Source organism: Enhydra lutris, unplaced genomic scaffold (assembly GCF_002288905.1).
Source record: "Enhydra lutris kenyoni isolate GAN:26980312 unplaced genomic scaffold, ASM228890v2 scaffoldscaffold12, whole genome shotgun sequence".
Lineage (NCBI taxonomy): Eukaryota > Metazoa > Chordata > Mammalia > Carnivora > Mustelidae > Enhydra > Enhydra lutris.
In genome coordinates, this window is record NW_019154096.1 from 32,844,198 (window position 1) to 32,871,350 (window position 27,153).

The following is a 27,153-nucleotide window of genomic DNA, read 5'->3' on the forward strand; positions in this document are numbered from 1 at the left end:
TCTCAAAGCAACTTTCTAGGGGAAAATTCTGAGATCAGGATGTTGTATTCAATGTTATAATATCAATATGCCTTTGACTATGGGGACCTCAGTTTGAGGGCATACAGGGAAGAACAATATTTCTTTCTCTTTACGCTCATGTTCCAGATGACAGAGACATTTACTTAAATCCTAGTAATAAAAGTGTATTCTGTGGGAACATGTGGTGATTGGTGGGCTGAGTGGCACTGGGTTCATTTGAATTGATGTTGAGGAAAGAATGTCCAGGAAGCAGTGTGGGATGACATTTACTCTGTAATGGTACTCTCCAATGTATTCATTGCTTCCAAGTTTCCACCTGTGTTTAAAGCTTCTTTTCTGATAATATCTGCAGTAGTCAGTCTAGAGAACAGATGTGCATTTGTGCACAATGCCCAGGACATAACAGCAGATCCACAGATATTGGTGTCTTTAGCATAGAAGCCTTATCATGAGTTATCAGATTTTCCATAGAAAACACCCAGAAATGCATCCCTAGACTGACTCCAGGATTGAGGAAGCAATGATAGCATTTCATTGTTTGTCAACAATTATGTTGTGGACCATTGTTTCAAAGATAGGTATTGGGTTCCCAAGAGCTTCCTTGTTAAGAGTTGACTCTAAATGCAGAGAGGGGAAAATGGAATGAATATGTGCCCTGTCAGGTGTATTGTTCATTACTGCCTCCCTGTTTCTAGAGATCTTATCAGAGAAGACTTTGAAACACACTTCCTATTTTGTAATCCTATCACCAGGAGGAGATAACACAGGTGGAGGGAAGACATGCAGACATTTACAAAACCAAAGGGTATAGATGGGGAGGGAGAGGAAGAAGCATCAGGACACCTATTAATTGGTTAAACTGTGAGGGAGGATACAGTGGGTTAGATCAAAGTATCGATCAAAGATATTTTCTATCTGAGAGCAAAACTCAAGTATATATTATGTGACTAGAGGCTGGTGTTATGAGCAGATGGGATTAAGTTTTGAGGCCTCAGTATCTTCTACAGGGAGGATGAGGTCTTCACCTGGTGTGGGTAATTCTCTCAACAATTTGTCAGGTGAGTTTAACTTTATAGGGAGGCTACTTGGCTTAATGGCTTTGCTGAGGCCACACAACTTCCGGTAACTAGCGCAAAGAAGTAGCCCCCTCTTAATACATTATTTTTCTCACATTAGTGAAAGTCAGTGCATATTTTTGGAGCTATCATGCATATGAGTAGCATACACTTAGCCTGAAAAAGTCTTTGCCCTCATAGATGAAGACTTTGAAGAATGCTTTTAGGTCAGATGATTTCTTTTTTAAATGTACTCAAACATTCAATAATCACGTAGTCACTCTTGAGCGTATTTGTACATTAAAGTGGTTGGTGTCACAACATCTCTGCCACAAATGCTTTTCCATGAGCTCAGAAAGGAAAAAAAAAGCTGGAAATTCATGATACTATTATTTTTTTTAACGCAGCGGTGTTTTAGGGAGTTGGCTCATAGTAGCTCTTGAGAACATATTCAGGAATTTTGCAATTCCGTTGTTAAACCATTTGCAGTTTAAAATCATGGAAATCAGCAAACACTACCAATGAGTACTTTTTACTTCAAAGAGCTGGTTTACCAGTACACCACTAGATCTAAGTGTCTGGCAATCAAAAATCATAGTCTATAAATAAAGATGAACAAATCCTGGTCTTTGAATTGTGACTTACGTGCTGTCATGCTGGAAACAAGGAGGCTTAGGAGGTAAGTGATCTGCTGACTGTGGTCTGTAGTCATTCACCGTAAAGTAGGCATCTTCAAAACGCTTTTCATTTGCCTTTTGCAAATTCTCACATAATAATTCTTTGTAGAATCAAGTATCAGTGACATGTTAGGCATTTAAATGAATTAACAAGCTTTGTTCTATCTGATGTACATATGTTCTATCTCATGCTTTCTGCTTTTGTTTGAAAAGGAAGGGTAATGCCAGTCAACTTAGTCATCTCCTCATTGAGGATATTTTTTTTTCTTTTTAAAATATTTTATTTATTTATTTGATAGAGATCACAAGTAGGCAGAGAGGCAGGCAGAGAGAGGGGGCAGGGAGTAGGCGCCCTGCTGAGCAGAGAGGCCGATGCGGGGCTCCATCCCAGGACCCCAAGATCATGACCTGAGCTGAAGGCAGAGGCTTTAACTCACTGAGCCACCCAGGCACCCCCGTTGAGGATATTTTTATTTCTTCCTTTTCCAAGGTTTGCATCCCACCTGCATGTGGGGGAGAGGCGGCCAACTTCTTCAGGTAGGTCGCTTCCACCTCGGCTCCCACATGGAATGAAAAGACTTCCCGTCTCTCCCTGAGGCTCACCGCCCGTGTTGTTCTCCTCTTTCCCGTATGCGTCCTCTCCGTTTTTCATCATTTGTTTGCCTTCTGGTTTTCTTTTTTCTCTCATTCTTTTTCTTCCTTGCTTTCTCTTCTTTCCTCATTGCATATCTTGTCTTCATCTCTTTCATGTTTCCTTTTCTCACCCACATTTCTCCAACATCTTCTGGGCTTTTTTAAATTTTGATTTTTCCGATTTTATCCCACAGTCGCTCCTCCTTATGAGGTGTCACGGCACAATGTTAGGAGAGCTGAATCTGGAGTCCGGGCTTCCTGGGCTGAATCTCAGCTCTGTCCCTTACTAGATGGATGACCTTGGGCATTATGTTTGGACCACCTGCGTTTCCACGTCCTCACCTGTAAAGTGGGAACAAAAACGGCAACTTTCTCTTGAAGATTCAACGAATTATCACAGGTAAGTTGTTTAGGAGTCTGCATGGCCCATAAAGGGGCCTACGAATTTAATATTCTACTATTAATATTCTCGCTGCTTTCCATCCTTTATCTGTAGCTCACTTTCACTGCTCTTCGGCACCTGTCGTTTTCATGAGTGGCTCTCTTTTCCTTTGTCGACAGCCTGTGTGGTCTTATTATCACAGCTTTGTTTCTACTTGTATTTTCTTTCTTTCTTTCTTTCTTTCTTTCTTTCTTTCTTTCTTTCTTTCTTTCTTTCTTTTTTCCTTCCTTCCTTCCTTCCTTCCTTCCTTCCTTCCTTCTTTCTTTCTTTCCTTCCTTCCTTTCTTTTCTTTCTTTCTTCCTTAGTAGGCTCCACACCCAGCATGGAGCCCAATGCAGGGCTTGAACTCAAAATCTTGAGATCGAGACCAGAGCTGAGATCAAGAGTGGGACCCTTAGCCAATCCAAACACTCAGGTGCCCCTTCTTCCACTCGTTTTGCTGCTTTAGCTCATTTCTGTATTTTCCTGTGCTCAGAAAACTTTCCAGTTATAATTTCCTTTCAAGTCTCTCAATTCTTTACCTCTCTTTTCTTTTTTTTTTTTTTTAAGATTTTATTTATTTATTTGACGGGCAGAGATCACAAGTAGGCGGAGAGGCAGGCAGAGAGAGAGGAGGAAGCAGGCTCCCTGCTGAGCAGAGAGGCAGATGCGGGGCTCGATCCCAGGACCCTGAGATCGTGACCTGAGCTGAAGGCAGAGGCTCAACCTACTGAGCCACCCAGGTGCCCCTACCTCACTTTTCTTTAAGGCCTTTGCATTTATCTAATTCATCGTTGGGATGAGGTCTTGTCTAGTTTTTCCATTTATTCTGTTTCCTTTACCACCTCTTCTTTTATTGTTGCTTGTCTGTCTCTTCTTCATCTAGTCATTTGGCTTGGTGACCCTTACAGCTCACAGTTTTTCACATTTCTTTCTTTCTTTTACATTTCCTTTCTACTCTCTACTTTGACGTCTTCTCGCTTTATGATCTTATAATGTGATATATCATCTTATTTTGTTTTGTTGATTTTTCATACCTTTATAGTGCTTTTTACATTTTCTTGATTTTCTTCTTCCTCTCCTCCTCTCATTTATTTACCTTGCAATCTGTTTATGTATGACTTACTTCTAGCCTCTTTATTTCCCTCAAATATATGTTTTCTTCTTATTTATCATTTACTATATTTTTTTCCTAAACTTCTCTCTCTCTCTTAAAAGATTTTACTTATTTATTTGAGAGAGAGAAAGAGCTCACCAGCAAGGACAGTGGCAGGCAGAGGGAGAGGGAGAAGCAGGCTCCCTGCTGAGCAGAGAGCCTGATGCAGGGCTCGATCCCAGGACCCCAGGATCATGACCTGAGCCGAAGGCAGAGGCTTAACCCACTGAACCACCCAGGTGTCCCTCTTTTTTTATTTTTCTTTTCCTTTAAGATTTTATTTTTAAGTAAGCTCTACACCCAGCATGGGGCTCAAACTCACAACCCCAAGATCAAGAGTCATATGCTCTACCAGCTGGGCCAGCCAGGCGCCCCTTATATGCCTCCTTTCAAGCACACTGCCTTCATCAGCCCAGGACTCTAGGAATGTGTGTGTACGTCTACACATTAATATACAGCCCATTCCCTCAAACCCATTCCGCAAATCCTCTTCTCTCTTGCACAGTCATTTACAGGTTTGTACTTAATATGCATGAATTGTTGGGTGGTGTTCTGTTCTGATTCTGATCTTGGCACCCAGTGCTATTTTTTCCGATCTCTGCATGTTAATGATTTAAATCTAAATGATTCTTAGTAACTTTTGCCTTATTTTTTTTTTCATTTGCCTCATTCACATTTATATTCACCTTATATCTTAATTGATGAAATACTTTGTATGTTTCCCCATAAAGCTGTCTGTGCTGTTTATCATCAGGCAAAAAGCTGAGATGTCAGAGGGCATATACATGTTCAATGCAATAACATTTCCAAATTATACTCTGGCATTAACATACTTGTTTACCACGCCACCAGTAGTGTCTGGCATTTTCTATTCTCCTACATCTTCACCAGCCCTTGAGATGATCCGGTTGATATCTTTAGTCAGCATCATGGTGAAGTACAGCATCTTCCTGGTCTTCTGATACACATTTTTGTAATTGCTAGTGAAGTCAAGTGTATTTACAAAGGCTATCTAACCATGGGGTATCCCCTTCTGTGAATTATTGTTCCAGAAATTGTCCAAATGTCTTTTGGGGTCCCTGTCTTTCTCTTGTGGTTTTTAAGGAGATTTTGATGTATATAAGAGACACGAATAACACATTTCCAGTTGTATACATTGCAAATATTATCTCTATGTCTCCTGTTTTTTGTTTTCTGTTGCATAACTTTATTGGATTTGGTGTGGGATATATTACATGCATGTATACACACATATACATGTAAAATACATACAAATGTGTTATATATGTGTATATACATGTATATACACACTAATAAATTCCAGATGAAATCAAGTTAATTGTTACTAAATGATTAATAAAAATATTGGAAGCAAATCTTAAAAGTTGGAGGACAATTTTCTTATCTTAAAATAAACAGAAGCAGCACCAAAGGACAAAATAATTTTGTGTATGGTAAATTAGATTCCTCACTAAACTAGAAAAAACATAAGACCACAACTCAATGGCAACATACAACTTGAGAAACATTTACTGACTACCTAAAATTTAATGTCAGCCAAAAGAAGCATGTGCAAATCATTAAGAACCCCACTTTGAATTAATAACTTAACAAAAGATGCAAGGTAGATCATCAAGTTTATTTTAAATGTTCAACATAATACAAAATTAATCAAACCAAAATTACAACTGCAAGGTGATGTTAATTTCTTTCTCCAAAACTGGTAAAGTTGATTAAAATTATTACATTTTATGCTGGTTTTGTTAACGATAGTTAGATATAACAATTTGTTAGAGATGAAGATTTATTGTGGTATAACTTTTCCGGAAATAATTTGGCAGTTATTTCCTATTGTACATAAAGCTTTGTTCCTAAAGAGCAGAGAGGTATTTCTAGGAAGAAAAATGTGGAAGTAACAAATATGAAAATGCTTTCAGAAATTGTTAAATATTAGAATACAATAAATAATATTAAATATTATGATAATTAAAATTATGCTTACAAAACACTGTGGTTTACATGGTAAATGCTTATGTTATGTTATCAGTTGCAAACATGATGCCAAATTCTGTATATGTTATCAATCCTTTAAAAATTATAATGTAAAAAACCTCAGTAAAGTGTATCAAATGTGTAAATAAGTGTGTTTATCTCTACATGTTTATGATTATGGATATTTTAAAACATTGCATTATAATTCTTTTTCCCAAATTTCTGCAATTATAAGTCTTATGAAGACACTCCTATCTTTTAAGCATAACATACTTAACACTATCTTCAACTGTGAATTTTTGCTTTTCTCTATAGCCTACTTTCTTGAGGAAGCAAGTGAAATTGTGTGATACTTACAGATAAAATTCTTTCTATTTTATAATCTGTCTCTGTAGTAATCTCATAAATGCCAAAAAGAATATTTCACTATGTTCCATATAGTGTTTCAAGATCTGGGGTAGTTTTTTGTTTTGCCCCCAGTAGAATTTTCCAGTGCTATTTTATTTTCTGTGTACCAATTGATTTTATCAACTGATTTCTAATTCTACTTCTCGGTATTGGGCTTCTTGGTATTTGCGCTTTGCTGGGCATTGTTTCTAATTTTAACAAAGACACAAAAGATGTTTTTGAGTAAGGTGATCTTTTTTTATTTTATAAAGATTTTATTTATTTATTTGACAGACAGAGATCACAAGTAGGCAGGCAGAGAGAGGAAGAGAAGCAGGCTCCCTGCTGGGCAGAGAGCCTGATGCGGGTCTCAATCCCAGGACTCTGGGATCATGACCTGAGCTGAAGGCAGAGGCTTTAACCCACTGAGCCACCCAGGCGCCCCTGAGTAAGGTGATCTTTAGAATTTTGTTCCTTTCTCACTGTTGCTCATGGTATATGTTTGCATTTCCCTAATCAACACATGTCCGAAGAAGACCACAGATAATATTCTCACCCATCTGACTCTTCGTAATATGATGTCATAATTTCTAGAGACATCCCAGAATGGTGTTTTCTTTCGGAATTAAGTATTTTCTGGATGGTGTCGGATGTAAAGCAGTGATGGTCACTTACAGAGTTGCACATGGACTTTCTTTTTAAATTATTATTATTGTTGTTGTTGTTGTTTAAAATTGATTTAGTGTTTTTATATTGCCAGATTTTGACTTACACTTATTATGTCAAGAAGAAAGCATAATTTTTTTTTAAAAGATCTTATTTATTTGAGATTGAGAGAGAGAGAGAGAGAGCATGAGTTGGCAGGAGGGGCAGAGGGAGAGGGAGAAGCAGACTCCCCACTGATCAGGAAGCCTGACGTGGGGCTCAATCCCAGGACCTGGAGCCAAAGGCAGATGCTTTAACCGACTGAGCCACTCACGTGCCCCAAAGAAGGCATAATCTTTTTTTTTTTTTATTTGTTAGAGAGAGAGAGAGAAAGCATGAGCACAGGCAGACAGAATGGCAGGCAGAGGCAGAGGGAGAAGCAGGCTCCCCGCTGAGCAAGGAGCCCGATGTGGGACTCGATCCCAGGACGCTGGGATCATGACCTGAGCCGAAGGCAGCCGCCTAACCAACTGAGCCACCCAGGCGTCCCAGGCATAATCTTTAATTTCACATTACAGATGAGGAAATTTAGGCTTATAGAGATTGAGTAAATTGACTAAATAATATTGCCAGGTCTTGACAACTGACTATAAGTCTCTGCTCCATCACTGAAAATGTCATATACATAAGGAGACAAATTATACACCTGGACCCATTAAACATAAGGAATAAAAAAAAGCAGTAAAGTAATAGCATAATTCCAGAAAATAGATTACTTGTACAAGCCCTGAAGATGAATTACTAAACTTCTTAGATTTAGGATTATATGAGGTTTTCACTTCTGAGTCAGTTATGTTGCTGTGAAACAAGAAACAATTCTCCTATTTCAACAATGAGAAAACACAGAATTCCAAAGAATAAATATTTGCAGTCATGAATAATTGGTTACTTTGGTTCTCTTCTGGAGTCCAGTTTCTCTTTGAAAAATATTAGTAAATTCCTTTTCAATGCTTTTTGTGTGTTTGTTTCTTTTTTTAAATTTAAATTCAATTAACATATAATGTTATTTGTTTCAGAGGTAGAGGTCAGTGATTCATCAGTCTTATATAATACCCAGTGCTCATTACGTCACGTGCCCTCCTTAATGTCCATCACAAAGTTTCCACATCCTCCCACTTACTTTCCCTCCAGCAATCCTTAGTTTGTTTCCTATGCTTAAGAGTCTCTTATGGTTTCTCTTTCTCTCTGATTTCATCTTGTTTTACTTTAAGCTCTCTCTCCCTATGATCATGTTTTCTTTCTTAAATTCCACATATCAGTGAGATTATATGGTAATTGTCTTTCTCTGATTGACATATTTCACTTAGCATAACATAACATTGTTGCAAATGACAAGATGTCTTTTTTTTTTTTGGCTGAGTCATATTCCATTGTATGTGTACACCACATCTTCTTTATCTATTCATCTGCCAATGGACATCTGGGCTCTTTCCATAGTTTGGCTATTGTGGACATTGCTGCTATAAACATTCGGGTGCACGTGCCCCTTCAGATCACTACATTTGTATCTTTAGGGTAAATACCCAGTAGTGCGATTGCTGGGTCATAGGGTAGCTCTATTTTCAACGTTTTGAGGAACCTCCATACTGTTTTCCAGAGTGGCTGCACCAGCTTGCATTCCCACCGACAGTGTAAGAGGGTTCCCCTTTCTCTGAATCCTTGGCAACATCTATCATTTCCAAACTTGTTAATTTTAGCCATTCGACTGGGATGAGCTGGTATCTCACTGTGGTTTTGATTTGCATCTTCCCAACAATTAGTGATGTTGAGCATCTTTTCATGTGCTTGTTGGCCATCTGTACTTCATCTTTGGAAAAATGTCTATTCAGATCCTCTGCCCATTTTTTAATTGGATTATTGGTTTGTTGTTTTTTTTTTTTGTTAGTGAGTTGTAGGAGTTCTTTATTTAGTTTGGATATTAACCCCTTATTTGGATACATCATATACAAATATCCTTTCCCATTCAGTCAGTTGTCTTAATTTTGTTGATGGTTTCTCTCTCTATGCAGAAGCTTTTTAGTTTGATGTAGTCCTGATTGTTTATTTTTGCTTTTGTTGCCCTTGATTTGGAGTCAGATCACAACAATAACAACAACCAAAACCTAGAGCTGAAGAATACACTAGCCAATCTGAAAAATTCAAGAGAGATTCAACAAAAGACTTGACCGAGCAGAGGAATAGATCAGTGAACTTGAAGGTGGAGCTTTTGAAATTAGCCAGTCAGAGAAGGAAAAAAAAAAAGTGAAATAAGCCTCTAGGATTTATGGGACATCATCAAAAGAAATAATATATGCATTGGGGGAATCCCAGAAGGAGAAGAGATGTAGGGGAAAAAAGTCTATTTAAAGAAATAATGATGAAAAACTTCCCAAATTTGGGGAGAGAAATAGGAGAAACATGAACATCCTAGAATGAGGAGGGCTGTGTGTTAATGATGAAAGAGCTCTGTCATTAGGGGCACAGGTGGCCCTACTACGGATCCTGCTTCCAAAAAAAAAATTGCCCTAAGGGAAACAGAAGACCTTTGCCTATGAATTGAGTCATTATAGATTCTACAATATACAAGGGGATCCCACAGGGAACATCAAAGTACAGGAAGGAGTTGGCACCATCAATGCAGTGGCCAAAGGAGAAGCTTGGAGACACGGGTCCCCTGGTACGTGGAACTAGGCAGAGAATAAGATGCAAGAGATAAAGCCACAAGAATCTAGAAGCAAGCAGAGATTGCCTTTTTTTTTTTAAAGATTTTATTTATTTATTTGACAGACAGAGATCACAAGGAGGCAGAGAGGCAGGCAGAGAGAGAGGAAGGGAAGCAGGCTTTCCGCTGAGTAGAGAGTCCGATGTGGGGCTCGATCCCAGGACCCTGGGATTATGACCTGAGCTGAAGGCAGAGGCTTTAACCCACTGAGCCACCCAGGTGCCCCAGAGATTGCCTTTGATAGCAAAGGCAAGAGGGTAGGCAACTGTCTTACAGTGATTGGAAGTTAGATTCCCCTTGGGGAGGACTGCAGTGGCGTATCAGCTGCTCAGGGGTCCAAACCAGTCACCTGAGTAATGCACAGGGCAAACTTCAGCTAAAAAGGTGGGAGATGAGGGCAAGGAAGTTAAGGGAAGGCCAGCCCATAAAAGGCAAGAAGGGGTCTCTCTGAGATCTAAAGCAGGAAGTAAAAGACGACCCGCCACGTGGCAGTTCCCCCAGCCACTGCCCCCCTACCCCCAAGCTGCAGCCTCTACAGTTCCTCCACTTGCCCCGCCCCTGCCCTGATATGCCAAGGAGCTCCCCGCTCTTTCCCAATATCTGGGCAGTAATGTTGAGGTGAAGGAGGAAGAGAAGTGGGCACAGCAGGTCCTGGACTTTGGAATCGGCAGATGCAGGTCGCACTGGCGATAGGGTAGATCATTGTGCAACTTGCCAGACTTCTCTGGAGCTCAGATTTTTGGACATCTGTAAAATACAGACACAGATGATGCCGTATCACTCACGTGGGGCTTCAGGGGGTTCCCGGTGAGATCACAGCCTGAGGGTGCTCTACATACTCTAGGGAGATACACGTGTATTGTTATGAATGTCAGTGGCAGGTTCCCAGAACCCAGGTGGAGGTGCGAGTGAGTCAACAAGGAAGAAATTGCCCCACTTGGTGGGAAGAGCTCTTAACAGAACGGGGCTGGGCTGCTCAGGCTACAAGACCGGCATAAATAGCCGGTGCCTGCCAAGGAAAGCCTAGTTGGCCTGGAGATCCTGGAGGCCCAGAAGAAGCAACTGTGAGTGTTTCTGTCCTTTGCCACCTTTTGATTTTCCCAATGCCTGGCGAATATCTCCCTGCCCATAATGGCTGCTTTATCCCACTGGGGCTGTGGAGGCAGGGTCTGGGATGCTGTTCTGGTCTAGGAGGTGTGATGGGTGGGGGGCAGATTGGGGTAGCGAGGGGTGTTCTTCTGCCCCTCACTGCTCCCTAAGTTCTCTGGGCCGGGGGAGGGTGGATCACTTGGCTGACATCCAGTCGGACCCCAGACACCACTGTCTGGAAGCCCCAGTGGAAAAAGCAATTTCAACTTCTCTCTTAGTTCCACCCCGTTGCTGATTTCCTCAGGAAGAAGGGTGGTAGAGGAGAAAAACAGACCAGGCCTTCAGGGGCCTGGGTTCTAAGCCCATCCACGTACCAGCTGCCTGTGGGACATGGACATTCATGCTTCTCTCTTAGACTCAAATGTTTACTTTAAAAAATAGACTTACTGGACTGGGTCACTAATTTTCCAACCAATTTTCAGAGGAGACATTTTTCTCAATAAAATCTGAATCTGAATGCTTGACATGAGCACTCTGGGTTGAGGCGCCTGTGGCTCGGCCCACTCTCTCTGTCGCCCCCGCTAAAATGCCTCTTCTGAATCGTACGTCTGAAAACCTGTGAGTTAGCTCTTTCCGAGGCCCCTTCCTCCTACTGTGGACCATGCGGCCTTCTGTGGCATCTTGAGCAGCCGGGAAGAATGCCTGTTGCTTTTTGTTCTTCCCCAGATTTGGGGTGTGGAGCCCCAGAGCTGAGGTAACTGCAGACCAGTGGCCGATGCCCTTATTCCAGCTTGGGTCCTTGGGTGCTCATGACTGAGCTTCTGCCACAAGGCCTGGTGATCCCCTCCTCCTTTGCACATGTCCCTCGGGCTTTGTTCCGAGCCTCTGCCACTCCCACAGGCTTTTTCCCTGCTCATAACTTTACAGTTTCTGTCTGAGAGAGGTAAAAGCCCAGGATTGCAGGTGACTCAGGCCCTGTACCTGCCCAGGTCTCATTTAGTCCCCAGGACCCAGTCAGAGGGTAACTGGATGCCCCATGCCATGGGACATCTGCTGTTTCTTATCCCCAAACTAGCCTTCCCTAGACTGAACCCATCTCACACGTCCCTTTCTGCCACGAGGCCTTTCTTTCAAATTCTCTTAGGTCATCCAAGCAGAACGCAACGTGTCCCAGGGGCTCTCCAGTTGCTAATTTAGTATCTCTGAGAACTTTCACCTGAGTTCTCTATGGGAATTTCCTTACGGAGACAGTGTCTAGTCCAGGGATGGCAAATCACCTGGAAAACAAGCAACCACGTACACTCCTGTGCTCAGGATAGACATCACTAAGCATCCAGGACTCTGACTCCTTTTTAGAACAGCGCTGCCAATAACACAAATGCTAGTCCATCCAAGACAGCAAATGAGAGGAAATGGGTTTGCCCGGTCAGAGCTAAGCCACCCACCTTAATAGTATAGGCAGGGAGAAGGAGGTCCAGAAAGGGGAAAGGTCCTTTCTAGAACTACCCAGTGAATCTTTCCCGATGGGACATATGGCTTCAGTGAGGAATTCTACATCCTAGTCCCTGTGCCAATGGCAGTGTCCAAGGGAAGACCTGAGAAAGGACAACATGGGGCATCTGATAGGTGGATACTGCAGTCAACCCATGTCCTGGGTTCCATCTGGGTAACTCATGCTCTCCCAGGCCAGACCAAATGCTCACCTGGGCCTTACATGGCTTTGGAAGCCCTGTTGTTCTCAGCTCCGTAGGATGGGGGGAGGTGGAAAGGTGCTTCTCCTGACTTTCAGGAGCTGGACCAAGCCCTAACCTATGTCCTAGGACCAAGAGCATGTCCTTTCTCTTTCTGTTCATCTGCCTAGGCCATGCTTCTCCTCCCTCTCTCCGTGCTGATGCTGCTCACACAGCCCCTGAGCTCCCTGGAAGCAGAAATGAAGACCTATTCCCGGAGAACAGCGGCCAGCACCTGCACCCTGGTCATGTGTAGCCCCACGGAGAATGGCCTGCCCGGTCGTGATGGACGGGATGGGAGAGAGGGCCCCCGGGGCGAGAAGGGGGATCCAGGTAGAGCTGGGGCCATGGGCTCGTCCTGGTGGAAAGGGGTGGGCATTGGAATTGTAACCAGCCGGGAACGTTGGATGTGCTGCTGTGGAAGGCTCAGAGGCGGACTTCTTCCTCCCCAGGGGTGGGTTTCCCTAAGACATTTGGTCTTTCTGAAACACTGCTTTACCAGTTGAAAACTGACCAGCCATTCTGAGCCCCAGGTGCCTCCCTCCACGACCAGCTGCCCTGACTCCTCCCCTGGAGTCTTCTGAGTCCTCCTACCCCAAGAATGAGGAAATAGTGGGGACTTGGAATTTGTGGCTCTCCAGAACCTGGCCCCAGGGATTAACAGTTTTTCGTCCAGATTAAATGGTGTCTGTGCGGGGTGTGAAATATTTTTAATACTGCATGGAGAATGGGAAAGAAGAAGGTTTGGTGGCCCCAGACTCAGGTCTGATCGGAAGGATTTGCCCTAGTACATTACAGAGAAAATGGAAGGAAGCCCACATTTCTTTGTCCAGCCTTGTGCTCGGGCATTCCCTGAGTAATTCATTTAACCCTACCAAACATTTCACAAGGAACTCTATTTGGCTGAGAACATTGTGACGCAGAAAGGCCAAATGACACCCATTGTGGAGGGGGAAAGACATGGGCTTGTGCATCAAACAGATCTGGGCTACAGAGCTAGGTCCATCTCCACAGCAGGGACCCACCCTGGGACAAGCCGGTGTCCCCGAGTCTCAGTTTACTCATCTATGAGTGGGAATAATATCAACTGCATAGTGGCAACTGAGCCAAGGCTTTGCTTTTTATTAAGTCCTCAGAATCAAGGTGCATCTTCCTGCTAGACCAGTCAGGTGAATTCTCATGAGGTTCCCAAAGGTACTGATTATTAAGGGAATTATCCAAGAAGTACTTCCCTCTAGGGGAGGATCTGGGTCTTGGTGGCAAGGTGTCAGAGTTCAGTGAACCAGTAACTAGGACAAGGGACCCACAGGCACTGGGCTAGGGCAATGGTGGGATCCACGGATGTCTTTATCTTTCAGGAGTTTGCATTTTGGTTGGGGAGGAGGGAAACTAACAGCATTTAAGCTGGAAAGAATGGATAACATTCCCAAACTTTGTAGGGTAAGGGATGAGTGAGTATCTCTGTGTATCTGTCCATCCTTTGCAGACAAAGTTCCTTCCAACATGAATGATCTGGTGCTTGGGGAAGGCCCCCTGGAAGGGAACTTAGAAGAAGGTGTCAGCATCTTAGAGAATCCCCACTCTCTCCAGCTCTCAAAGGGGCCCTGAATTAAATCCTAGAGAACCCTTTTCTATGGTCACCCTGTGACCTTGCAGCATCCAGTGTGTCTGAGCTCTCTCCGTTTTGTGCAGATGCCTTCCCTTCCCACCCCGCCCCCCAGCCCCATGCACATTCCGAGCCTGGCCTCGGGTCGGTGCTTGGAGAGAGAACCGTATCCCGTTGGGCCAGGGGACCAGGCTGCCGTCTGGCTCCTGGACTGCAGACACACTAGACACTCAACCACTATGGGTCTGAGAATTTCCTAGAAAGCTTCGAGCACCTCAGAATCCCGACGCAAGTTCATCTGGCTGGGGCCAGAGTCTGCACTTATGACCGTGTCCCTTGCAGATGCTGACACACAGGGTTCCAGATAGGCCAGAGTGAAGAAAGCCTTGAGCAGAGGTGGAGCGTGGAGTAGGGTCACTGTGCTGATGCTTCAGGCATATCATGGAGGGTCAGTAAGACCCCACCCTGTTTTGGGGGCTGTATTTCCAGGGACAGTCCCCTTACTCCTCAGCATCTCTAAGATCCCTGCCCAGAAGGATTCAGCAAGAGAGTCCCTCCAAGGGCATGCATCTCCCTCGAAATAAAGCCACACACCCCTCTGCAGCCCACAAGGACGTTCTGCCCTGCCTACTCCTCTGACCTTGCCTCCTTCTACTCTGGCCACTGGCTCCTTGCTGATCCCTAACCACACTTGCCACCCCCAACCCTTCCCCCACCTACTCGGGACCTTTTCACTGCTCTCCCCGTAGCCGTCCCTGTGGGTCACTCGCCTTCCTCCCGGCTTTCCTCACAGATCACCTTCTCCACGGGTCTGTCCCTGACCACCCTACTCGGAAGACACTCTCTGTGCTTTATTTTTCCTCTGTGGCACTTACTCTGATCTAATAAACCCTAGGTTTATTACCTAGGTTTATTATCTAATAAACCTAGGTTTATTACCTAGGTGGTACATTTTAACTTTTAGGATCCATTTCTCGGCAGTTGGCATTAAGCTCCATGAGGAAGGGATCTGATTTTGTTCTGCTTCTCTCCCTGCCGCGTCCCGGCACTGAGGATGCTGTCTCCTGCACAGTAGTAGTTTCAGCGAGTACTTGTGGAATGAAGGGAGGTGAAATGCAGCGGGAGGAGGGGTCTGCTGTGGTGAAGACCGGCCACATTGCTGGTCCATAAAGCTTCACTTCAGGCTGCACTAAGGGACAGGGATGGCCTTTGGGGGACACTAGGATGCAAAATTAGTGTTTTTTTTTTTAAAGACTTTATTTATTTGAGAGAAAGAGACAACACGAGAGAGCACAAGCAGCGGGGAGGAGAAGAGGGAGAAGCAGGTTCTCCACTAGCAGGGAGACCCACATGGGTCTCGATCCCGGGACCCTGAGATCATGACCTGAGCTGAAGATAGACGCTTAAAGACTAAGCCACCCAGGTGCCACATAATTAGTGTTTTTGGAGGCATGGGTGCTTGCTGTTGAAGAGGATGTCCCCTCTCCTGGCCTCTAGGGCTTGTGCATGATGGATGGGACACTTCCACCACTCCTTTTACTGGCCACCAGCCCAGCCAGGGAGGAGCCCAAGACAGGCTCCGCCTAGGGGCAGGACATCTCCGCCCCAGCACAGGGCCTGGGGTATGTGAGTATGGGACCTGGGGCCCATACTGTATGGGACCTGGGGCCCAAGCTGTAACTCTCTGTGCTTCCATTGCATTCCCAGTGAGGATCGTATCCATGCCGAGCACAGAGCTTCTCAGCCACCCATCCCAGGCATCAGCTGCCCGCCACCGGCTCGCTCTGGCCCAGGCAGTCCTGGTCTCTCCTCCCTTGGGAGCACAGTTTCCAAGTCTGAAATGTCACCTTCCCTCTGCAAGTCTCTCTAAGTCCTCCTTGCCCTGAAGTTTCATTTCTTCCTCTAGGAAGAGAGCTCTGGGCACATGTGTGTGCTGGGGTTGAGGTGATGATGAGACAGGATGAGGCACATCTTGTGAATTGTCTTCTTCACTCCTGAACTGTGCCTCACATTTGAAAATCCTATTACAAATCCCGTGCGGACAAGGACCTGGTGCTAACATTTGCGTGTTGCCCAGTGCCAAGCCTACGGTGGTCTTCCATAGATGGTTTCTTAGTGAGCAAGTAACTGAATGAATGAGTCAGCACCACCTGTCAGGTGTCATTTCTTTTTGCATGTGAATGTAGACAGTGGCTTTAGTCACAACAACCCAAATGCCAGGTGACAGGTGAATGGACGAACAAGACGTGTTCTGTCCACGCGGTGGGACACTGCTCAGCCATACAATGGAATGAAGCCCCGAGACACACTGCCAAGTGGATGGCCCTCAAGGACATCACTCTAAGTTAAAAAAATACCAGACGTCGAAGGTTGTGGGAATCCATGTATACGGAATGTCCAAAGTAGGAAATAGAGACAGAAGGCAGACCAGTGGTGTCCAGGAGCTGGGAGGAGGGGGCGTGGAGGGACGATGGCTTAGTGGCTATGGTTTTTTTTTTGAGGGGTGATGAAATGATTTTGAACTCAGTAGAGGAGGTAGTCACAGACCACTAACACGGAACTGTGTGCTTGGAAAAGGTTAATGTGATATGAATTTTGCCTCAGTAAAAAAGTAAAGAAATAAATAACCAAATGAACAGAACTAAGAGTGTAAAACTCTTAGATAAGTCATCTACTCCCGTTAGTCTTCTGGAGGTAAATCTTGAGTAATGTCAGGACTAGACAGCCTTTCCAGAGTAACACGTCTTTCTAAGAATAAACTTGATCATTTTTCCAATACAAAAATAATTTGCGGCCACTGAAGAAACGAGAAGAAAGTTAACATTACCTCGTGTCACGAGGAAGGAACAACTGGTCCCACTTCTGTATGTGCTTCTCCTGTGTCTTTTCCTGCTTGTGCACGTGCCCTACACACGCATGTACGCACTTGTGAAACAGGATCTCGTTGCACATACTGATAACACAGGTAACAATCTGGTCTCTTTTCTAAAGTTTCAAGAGCATATTCCGTTGCTTTTGCCTTTTTTATTTGAGGTGTAAATGACATATAACATTGTCTTTGTTTCCAATGCATGACATGATGATTCAATATTTGCATGTACGGTGAGATGATCACCGAAGAAGTCTCATCGGCTTCCATCAAAACGCATAGTACATACAATTTCTTTGTTATTGTGATGAGAACTTTTAAGATCTACTCCCTGACTTGTGGTAAACTTCAGAGAAATTGCCACAAAGCTCATGTATCAGCAATCTTTCTTGTTATTCTGTGGGGATAATAACAGGACCCCATGGGCATATGATTATTCAAACAGCAAAAAAAAATGGATGTGATTCCCCAGTGATTATGTAACTCTGTCAGCACCTTGACCAATTCTATGTGGCTGGGGTAACAAAAATTGCTCCTTTAAAGCCAGAGCGTACCCCACTGCATGGGGTTAACTATGGGCCTACAGAGACAATTGGTGATCCCACTTTCTTTCTTTCTTTTTTTTTTTTTTAAGATTTTTAATTTATTTGACAGAGAGAGATCACAAGTAGGCAGAGAGGCAGGCAGAGAGAGAGACAGAGAGAGAGAGAGATAGAGGGAGGAGGAAGCAGGATCCCTGCCTAGCAGAGAGCCCGATGCGGGACTCGATCCCAGGACCCCGAGATCATGACCTGAGCTGAAGGCAGAGGCTTAACCCACCGAGCCACCCAGGCACCCCTGGGTAATCCCACTTTCTTGATGACTCAATTGGATAATGTACTTGGGGATGCCCTTATCTCCTGTGACAAGCCTTCTCCCATTTGCCAGGGATTCCTTGTAATTAGGATATAGTTAAGGCTAGACCTTGAACAAAAAGAACTTCTTGATGGTTTTATCTCATAGTTGTTTATCCTAGAAACCACCTCTGTTGATATACAATTGCAAACGAAGGCTTTATTTAGCCAAACATACAACATACGACAGTCCTCCTGGGAAAAAGAGCCTCAAAACTCACTATGGGACTTCCAGGACTTACATAGGACTGCAATATAAAATAAGCAAAACATTGTACTTGCTCACCAGGACTCCAAGTGATACTTCCCAGGCTCTGATACACTCAGCCAATCATTAAGTGAAGTCAGAGAGGGACTTTTCCAGAACCGTGCCACTATTAACTGCCTGCTATTGCTACACCATTTGGGGTATGAGGAACTTCCTCACATGTTGTTTTACTATTTCAGTTAATTCCTGCAAGTTGTCCCTATTGATAGGGGATATTTGTGATCCATTAAATAAGATCAAGATATCCACTCATTTATGACAAAATTGGTAATTGGGGATCTTAGCTAAAGGATGTGATCAAAATTCTGGGCCTAATTCTTATTTTATGTTCATCCTTTTGCATGTGCTGATGCATGTACCGATTACTGCCCATCAGGACCCCTGGGAGCCATACCGCGGGCCCCCGGACCAAACCCTGGATAGATTCTAACTGTCGCACAGTCCACCACCTCATTTCAGCCAGAAGCAGCCAGAGTGGCCATCGTCCCATTCCCTGATGGCAGTAAGGGTTACTATTCCAGGAGGAGGAATGAGTAAGGGATAGGCAGGGCTAGTTAGGGAGAAATTAGATAAGGGGCTATGTGATCAGACTCACAGAAATCCCCAAAATGTGGGGGTGTGGGGAAACCAGAGATAAGGGAACAAACCAGACCACCCGGCCCTAAGCATGTGGGGTGGTGTATTTTTTTAAGATAATCACTTGTGACCAACAAAAATAACCAGACCTTAATAAAGAAGTAAGCCATCGAAGGTATCGTCACTAGTCCTGCTCAATGGTGATAGAGAGGTTAAAAGGATTTAAGTTCCCTGGTTAGCTTTATAGAAAAGACCAACACTAAAGGCCCTCAGGGACAACCCTGTTGGGATCCCTCTCATTCCTGAGAGCTTTTTACTGTATCCTTGCTTAATAAACTTCTATCGCTTTGCACACACACACACACACACACACACACACACACACACACACAGAGAAAGAAAGAAAAGAAAAAGAAAAGAAAAGAAATACCTACTCTCTGAGCAACTTTCACATATGCGATCCTGTATTCTTAAGTCTAGTGGCCATGCGGCACATGACACCCCCAGAACTTATTTTATAACTGGACATTAGTATCTTTTGACCCCTGCGAGCCATTCTACCCACTTCCCAACCCCACCTCTGGCAACCATCAATCTGTCCTCTGCATCTATGAGTTTATTGTTTTCGTTTGTTTGTTGGCTTATCTGTTTGGATTCCATATATAAATGGGATCACATGGTATTTGCCTTTCTGTCTGACTTATTTCATCTAGCATAAGGCCCCCAAAGTCCATCCATGTTGTTGCAAATGGCAAGATTTTGTTCTTTTTTGGGGCTGAGGAATATTCCATCATATATACACCTGCATTTTCTCCATCCATTCATCCATCGATGGACACCTAGGCTCTAAGCTCTCTCCATGTCTTGGCTACTGTAAACAATGCTGCAGTGAACATGGCGGTCCCCATCTTTTTGAATTAGTATTCTTGTTTCCTTTAGATAAATACCCAGAAGGGGAATTGACGGGTCATATAGTAATTCTACTTTTAATTTTTTGAGAAACATTCGTTCTGTTTCCCGCAGCGGCTGCACCGATTTATGTTCCAACAGTGCACAAGGGCTCCCTTTTTCCACATCCGGGCCAACACTCGTTATCTCTTGTCTTTTCTGATCATAACCTTTCCAACAGGTGTGAGGTGCTATCTCATTGTGGCTTTGATTTGCAGTTCCCTGGTAATGAATGCCAGGTGTCCTTTCTGATAGAAACTTGGGTTCTGAGAAGGGGAGAACAAGCAATCCATGATAAAGGGTAAATGCTGACAGATTGCCTGCTATAAATACTTTGGACAAGCCAAGTCATGTGGGTCTTGGTTTGAACCCGCAGCCAACTCTGGCAAGCCCGTTTTCTCATCTGTAAGATGCCCATTTCCTGGATTACCACAGGACCAAGAGTGTGGAGATGGAACATCTACACCCTGTAGAATCTTGAAGGCATGCAAGGGGCCTGATGGTACACGCAGCTGGTTCCTCCTGGGCCCAAGGCCAGGTTTATACCCATCTCTTCTGCCACTACAGGTTTACCAGGAGCTGTAGGGAGAGCCGGGACGCCTGGCCCAGCTGGCCCAGTTGGGCCCAAAGGGGACAATGGCTCTGATGGAGAGCCTGGACCAAAGGGAGACTCCGGACCATCTGGTGAGCAGCTGGGCATGGAATGCGGCAGTCTGCAGGAGCTGCCTCCCCTGGGATAGGCCGGTAGATGTGCACAGATCCCATCCCAGGAAGAAGGAGGAAGGTTGTTGGAAGGTGGCACTGGGTTCTTTCAGGGAAGACTGGAATTGCTGCTGCTGCTCTCGTCTTTTCATGTGCTCCCACCTCCAACAAGATTTAGTGTCACTGACTAGGCTGGTGCTTTCCCCCAGGACCTCCAGGACCTCGAGGTGTGCCTGGTTCAGCCGGCAGAGAGGGTCCATCAGGGAAGCAGGGGAGCATAGGACCTCAAGGCCCACCTGGCCCAAAAGGAGAGGCCGGGCCCAAAGGTAGGTGGTTGGTATATAGGCGGTCTGGGAGGGCGCAATGAGGAGTTCGGTGGCATTCCGGGACAAGCTTGAAATGCCAGAGGGTCAGCGCTGGGTGGACTGCATCGTTGTGGCCCCTTCCCACTGCCCCACCCTCCCATTGCCACACTGACGGCATCTTCCCGGTCGCCTCCATGGAGGAAGCCCAGTAAGGAACACCTTGTCCCCAGTTCTCTCTCTCGTCCTGGAGCGGTGGGTGAAAACTCCTCTACTGATCACGTTCTCAGCAGCATTTGTCCCAACTGGTTCCTTCCTCAGGAGAAGTGGGTGTGGCAGGCAAGCCGGGCTCTGCGGGGACACGAGGCCCCACGGGTGTTAAAGGAGAGAGAGGGGCCCCCGGTGAGCGAGGAGCCCCAGGGAATGCTGGGGCGGCAGGTGAGTGATGGAAGGAGCTAGGGCCGGGCTCCAGTTCCCTTGTGTCCCCCTGGGGCTGTTGACGACCACCCCCCACCCCCCACCACCACTCCTCACATCAGAGCTGACATGACTGGGCCGGGTAGGGGTGGAGGGGGGAGCGCAGAGATCTATGTCCAAGGAGGGTGACTGCTGGGCTCTGGGAGCTGTCTGCACCCAGGGAGAATGACACTGGAGCAACAGGGCTAGTCTGGGTGCCAGAGGGGTGGGTCATTTGTTGATGGGACAGTCAGTGTATGGAGGGAGGGCATGGCTGGGTTCTGGGAAGAGTCCATACAGGGGAAGGGGGGCCATAGGCTAGTTGGACGGTCCATGTCCTGGGAGGCTGAAAATTCTGGAAAATGTGTACAGAGCTCACTCAGCTCTTTTTCTGTGATCCCAGGACCTGCTGGAGCCATGGGTCCGCCGGGACCTCCAGGTGCCAAAGGACCCCCAGGACTGAAGGGGGACAGAGGTGCTCCTGGGGACAAAGGCGCGAAGGGAGAGAGTGGGATTCAGGGTAAGGTGGTATCTGTCGGTTTTGGGATTCCCACGGGGTGGGGGCAGGGGAGGGAGGTGGTGCTTTTTCTATCAGGATAACTTATCCTCTCGGACTTCGGCCGCATTAATCATGGGGAGTGGTGGGAAGCAGGAAAGCTAGCAGACACAAAGGCAGGAGAATTAGGCTCTGGTTCTAGACTTACTTCCTGGAGGGCAACCCTGAGCGATTTTCCATCTGATCACCGGGGGAAAGCATATCCTGCTTCCCAATTCAAAGGATAGCTCAGAGTATCAAATAACCCAATGGATGGGAAATATTCCCATACCCCCAAAAGGAGGTGCGATGGGACCCCCAGAATTTGGAGTTCAAATGTCATGCGGTTAGTGTCCGTAAGGTGCAGGGACCTGCTTGTGGGACAGTTTGTTCATAGTAGAACCACGGGAAATCTGGGGGCAACAGGGGCCAGTTATGTCAGCAGATGTGGGCTTCTGAGAACCCACCCCCAGGATGTGCCTGCAGCTGGTCACCCTTTCCGGAGGCCTAGGATCTGGGCTGATCCCAAACTCTGTTGGGCTCACCTTCCCTCGGCCTCTATCTTCGGCAGACATCACTGCTCTGAGGCAGCAGGTGGAGGCCTTACGTGGACAGGTACAGCACCTCCAGAACGCCTTCTCTCAGTACAGGAAAGGTAAGTTCCCGGACCTGAATGGAGCCAGACACTGAGACTAGGCCCCTGACTGGGTCTGGGCCTTGCTTTGGCATTGGCTGGGCTTGGGTCTAGGATTGGAATGGGTTGGGACCATATTTAGGGCTCGACCTGGCTCTGGGGCGGGGTCTGGGGCAGAGAATAGGACTGGGACAGAGCATATCCCGGGGTCTGCAAGTGGACACAAGAGACAGTTAAGAGGATGTGGCCATATCACCAGTTCAACAGGGTGACTGAAGTAGGATGGACGTTATCAGGTGCCAAGATGCCCCCCAGCATCACAGCCACCTGTGGCGTGGCCAATGCCCTGAACCCTGCTTACCCTATGTCGGTCCCTGTGATAGACTGTGGACACCCAACGTAGGGTGCATTTCTTATGTCTGCAGGACCCTGTGTGCGCGTGCCCAGGGGCGTTGCTTCACAGCCCAAGGCAGCAGAGAATCCAGACGCTGTTCTGATAGCTGGGGCTGGGATGCTGTCCTTGGGGTACAAGGCTGGTGGGGGTTTGGCCTTGCCATGTGGCCATCAGGTGCCTCACCTGGACATGCCTATGGTCCTGGCAGGGGGCTGGCCACCTCTGGGCTCCAGCCAGTGCTCTGCCTGCACCTGTCCGGGTGTTTCAGCCACTCTGGAATGCTGCTGAGTCGGGGCCCCCAGGAACACACACCCTAGTGCCCTGTGCCCTTCGGAACCTCCACCTCAGTCCTTGACTGCCCCAGTTCTCATCTGCTCGACCTTACTTCAGCTCTAAGTCTGCATCATTCATCCAATCTCCCTGATCCAAAAAAAAAAGAGAGAGAGAGAGACGTTTTCTGAAGGAGTAAAGCATAAAGGGTCCTGGCTGGGTAAGACACAGGGTCGGCCCCTAAGTACCTAAGTAGCAAGGACGAGAGTTTCAGACACTGGGTATGTCTTCCTCCCTCCACAAACATGCACATGTGTTCACTCACTCCTATGCCCACCGCTGCACACCAAGCAGAACATGTCCGCAGGCCCCCGCCATGTGTGTGTACTCATCGCTCAGCCCGCACCGTGACATTCATGAGCACGAGCAGAGGCGTGCACACCTATCTGGATGGTGCGTGCTACCATCCAGATCTGGGCTATGTGCCCAGAGGCAGGAATGTAACGTGAACCCTCATGCGGGCCCTGTGCAGGCCAGCGCCAGGGGCCACACTGCTCCAATCCATCCTTGGGGAGCATCCGTTCCCCGAGCCCAGGCTGAAGCTACTGAGGAGGGAGGCCCAGGGAGGACAAGGCACAGCCCTCTAGGGAGCCCAGAGGACTTTCATCCCTGAGCCCAAAAGCCAAAGGGATGAGGATGGGATGGACTAAAGAGAGATGCTTGGTAAGTCACGTGGGTGATGCTTTAATGAGGTGTACGCCCACTTTAGAAATAAGGAATTAGAAACCGTGAAAAGGGGGGGGGGTGACTTTCCTTTGCCCGTCTAGACAGCCAGTGCCAGGTTGGGGCAAAACACCTGGCTTCAGATTCCCAGACAGAGCTCTCCCGAGTCCCTCCCCCTGCCTCCGCTCAGGTGCTTTCATCCTCCCACCCAGTACCCCGGGAAGGCTGGTTGGCTGGGGCATCACCCTCACCCACATGCGTACCAAGGGGCCAACATGGGGTTGTGGTGAGTGCAGAGATGAGAGCATCTCTCATATGCCCCCTGTTGCCCCCCACCCATCACACGGCAACCCCCAGACACGTTCCTAGGCGGGGTCCGTTTTTCACACTCTCAGAAAGTGCACCAGCCGCCACACTCATCTCCCAGGCCAAAGTCGATCCAATCCCCACTGGCCACAGCACACGACGTGGGGTGAAGTAGAAAGGGCATGTTCCAGCTCTAGGGTCCCAGCAAACAAGGTTTAATCCCAACCCTACATTTGGCGGGCCTGTGACCTTGGGCCCCTTACTTAACCTCCCAGACCTCCAGGGTCCTCACCTATAAGTACAGACCACAAGACCTTCTCCTACCATGCACTGTGAAGTCAGGGGTGCTCTGGACCCAAGTGCCTCACTTTTATCCTATCTGGTGCCCTGATACCCCATAGGGGCGGCCTGGGGTTGGTGGGGAGCTCCAGTTGGAGCACAAAGTTCTTGGAGCCCCTGAGCTCAGGCCAGGTGTTGCCATAACCCCAACCTGGCTCTCCTCTTCTCTTAGTAGACCTCTTCCCCAATGGCCGAGCTGTCGGGGAGAAGATCTTCAAGACGGGAGGTTTTGAAAAGAATTTTGAGGACGCACAGCTGGTGTGTATACAGGCCGGGGGACAGATGGCCTCCCCACGCTCTGCAGCCGAGAATGAGGCCGTGCAGCAGCTGGCCACTGCTCACAACAAGGCTGCTTTCCTGAGCATGACCGACATCAAGACAGAGGGCAAGTTCATCTATCCCAGCGGGGAGCCCCTGGCCTATTCCAACTGGGCCCCTGGGGAGCCCAACAACAATGGTGACTCAGAGGACTGTGTGGAGATCTTCACCAACGGCAAGTGGAATGACAAGTCCTGCGGGGAGCAGCGCCTGGTGGTCTGCGAGTTCTGAGCCGCCGGGATGCGGGCTGCACCGGGGAGCCTGGCCAGCGAGTGGGGGCCCAGGCCTGTGTGCTGCCAATGTCGTGGTCAGATGGGGCAGCCCCTGCTGGCCAGGGCTTCTCCACAGAGCTGTGGGCAGAGGCATGAAGGCAGGTCCCCGCACAATGCCTCTCTCAGAGTCAAACAGTTTTGCACACGGAAGACCTGTCAGAGGAAGAAGGGGCCGGCTGCTTTCCCAGTTGCAAGGAATAAAATTGGGTCCCCAAGACCTCCCCATGGCAAAGTCCAGTGGCTTCTCCTCGGCTGTTCTCCTCCTCCTCGAGCTGTCAGCCACGTTCGACCAGCTGACCGGCCCTGCCCTTCCCTCTTGCCTCTTGGGGCTTCCAGAGCCGCACTCTTGCTGACTTTCGTCCCAGCCTCATCAGCCATGTTTTCTCTTCCCTCCCACTTCTTGACGGCTTCATGATGCCGTGCTGGCCTCTGTTTTCCCTCCGTTCTCTTCTGGCCTGACTCTCACTCCGGGTGGGACTCATTCTGTCCAAGGCTTCCAATTCCTTCTCCTGATGGCTCCCGTATGCATATCCCTGTTGGGGACCTCTCCCTGAACCCCAGGCCCCTCTAGCCAATTCAAGCTGGAGTGCCAGGGCTGGTGGGCCTCTTAGTTCAAGGCCGGAGCCCAGGAAGTGGCAGAGGACAGGGGACAGGCAGAGGACTCACCTGTCAGTGAGTGTCTGCTTCCCCGACTGTATGGCCCTATGCCCAGTAGACTGGGCCTCATCCTTACACAGCTCCGGATCTTTCTCTCTCTTCAGGTCATACGACCGCCTCTTGGTCCACAGGAGGGCGTTCCAGCCACACAACCCTAGACCCATCCACAATCTCAGGCATGGACAGTGTCCAGCCGAGCTCACGTTTATCCCCCCAGCCCACCTCTGGCCTGGCAATGCCAGGAAGGTTCTTTCCCCACTCCACCTCAGAGGTGATCTCGTCAAAGGCTCCTCATTTTACAGCTATGGAAACCAGGACGCAGAGCGGGCAGGGCAGCACGCCAGGCCACAGGCAGGATCAGCACTACAGCTCAGTCCCGTGAAAAAGGTCATCGGACCTCAGAGCTTAGACTTTGGGCCAGTAAATGTTTAGGTCAAAGGCCTCTGTATAAATTTAGTTGATTTTATTGACATGGTAGTCCAAAAAATTTTTTTCTTGGTATTTTCTTTTTTTTTTCAAATTTAGTTTTTTTAATTACAATTAGTTAGCATACGATGTTACATTAGTTTCACGTGTAGAATGGAGTGATTCAGCAGTTCGGTACATCACCCTGTGCTCATCAGGATGAGCACCACAAAGAATGTAAACAAGAGATGCCTGGGTGGCTCAGCGGGTTAAGCGTCTGCCTTCAGTTCTGGTCATGATCTCAAGGTCCTGGGATTGAGTCCCGCATCGGGCTCTCTGCTCAGCGGGGAGCCTGCTTCTTTCTCTGCCTCTGCTGCTCCTCCTACTTGTGCTCTCTCTCTCTCTCTCTTTGGCATTAAAAAAAAAAAAGAAGTAAATGACACCCATGCTTAAGAAATTGGAATGACACCTGAGGGAAGCACAGGCTCCTAGGAGGCGATCCCCTTCCCCTAGACAGAAAGCCAACCGCTCTGTCCCTTATTCCCAGACATCACAAGCTCTGCCCTTTCAGACCCTTCCTCAGTGGGTTCCCCAGTTGGGGCCCAACACTCCTGCAGCCACGTCTCGTACATAGGACAGCATGTCTGAAAACAAAAACCTCATCTCCCACGAGCACATGGCTCAGGCTCTGTGCCATGATCTTTCTCCTGTTACTAAAAAAAAAAAAAATCCCCAATTCCTGGCAGCTTCGGAAATATAAGTCAGCTCCAGAGTAAGAGCAAACAACTTGACAGCACACAGGCCACACCTGGACACACTCGCTAAGGGGGCTTAGAAAGGTCTTTCTGGGTTTTTTTAATTGCAAATGAGAGCAACTGAAATTGAATTTTAAGCGACATAGGAGCATTTCTTCTAAGAACAGAGAGTTCTGAGTTGGCCAAGGAGGACAGGGAGATGGGAGACAACGTCGTGCTGTCTCCCTGGCTTCTGCATCCTCTCCTCGTCCTCCTTTCCACCCCAGCTTCCTCTTCCCACTCTCGCCACTGCCCATGTAGGGGGAAACGTGTGTCCCAGAGATTGCCATGCAGAGATGAGAAGCTCTCGCTTGATAGC

General features: G+C 47.1%; 1 protein-coding gene across 1 annotated transcript; it reads left to right on the plus strand.

Annotated features, from left to right (window-relative positions):
* The first annotated feature begins 10,777 nt into the window (after positions 1 to 10,777).
* Positions 10,778 to 25,195, plus strand: LOC111145329 (surfactant protein D). Its single transcript, XM_022500168.1, has 8 exons — positions 10,778 to 10,812; positions 12,699 to 12,900; positions 20,295 to 20,411; positions 20,639 to 20,755; positions 21,053 to 21,169; positions 21,591 to 21,707; positions 22,294 to 22,377; positions 24,561 to 25,195. Exons 2-8 carry the CDS (start codon positions 12,702 to 12,704, stop codon positions 24,935 to 24,937), a joined length of 1,128 nt encoding a protein of 375 aa, XP_022355876.1. The 5' UTR covers positions 10,778 to 10,812; positions 12,699 to 12,701; the 3' UTR covers positions 24,938 to 25,195.
* Positions 25,196 to 27,153: the final 1,958 nt, after the last annotated feature.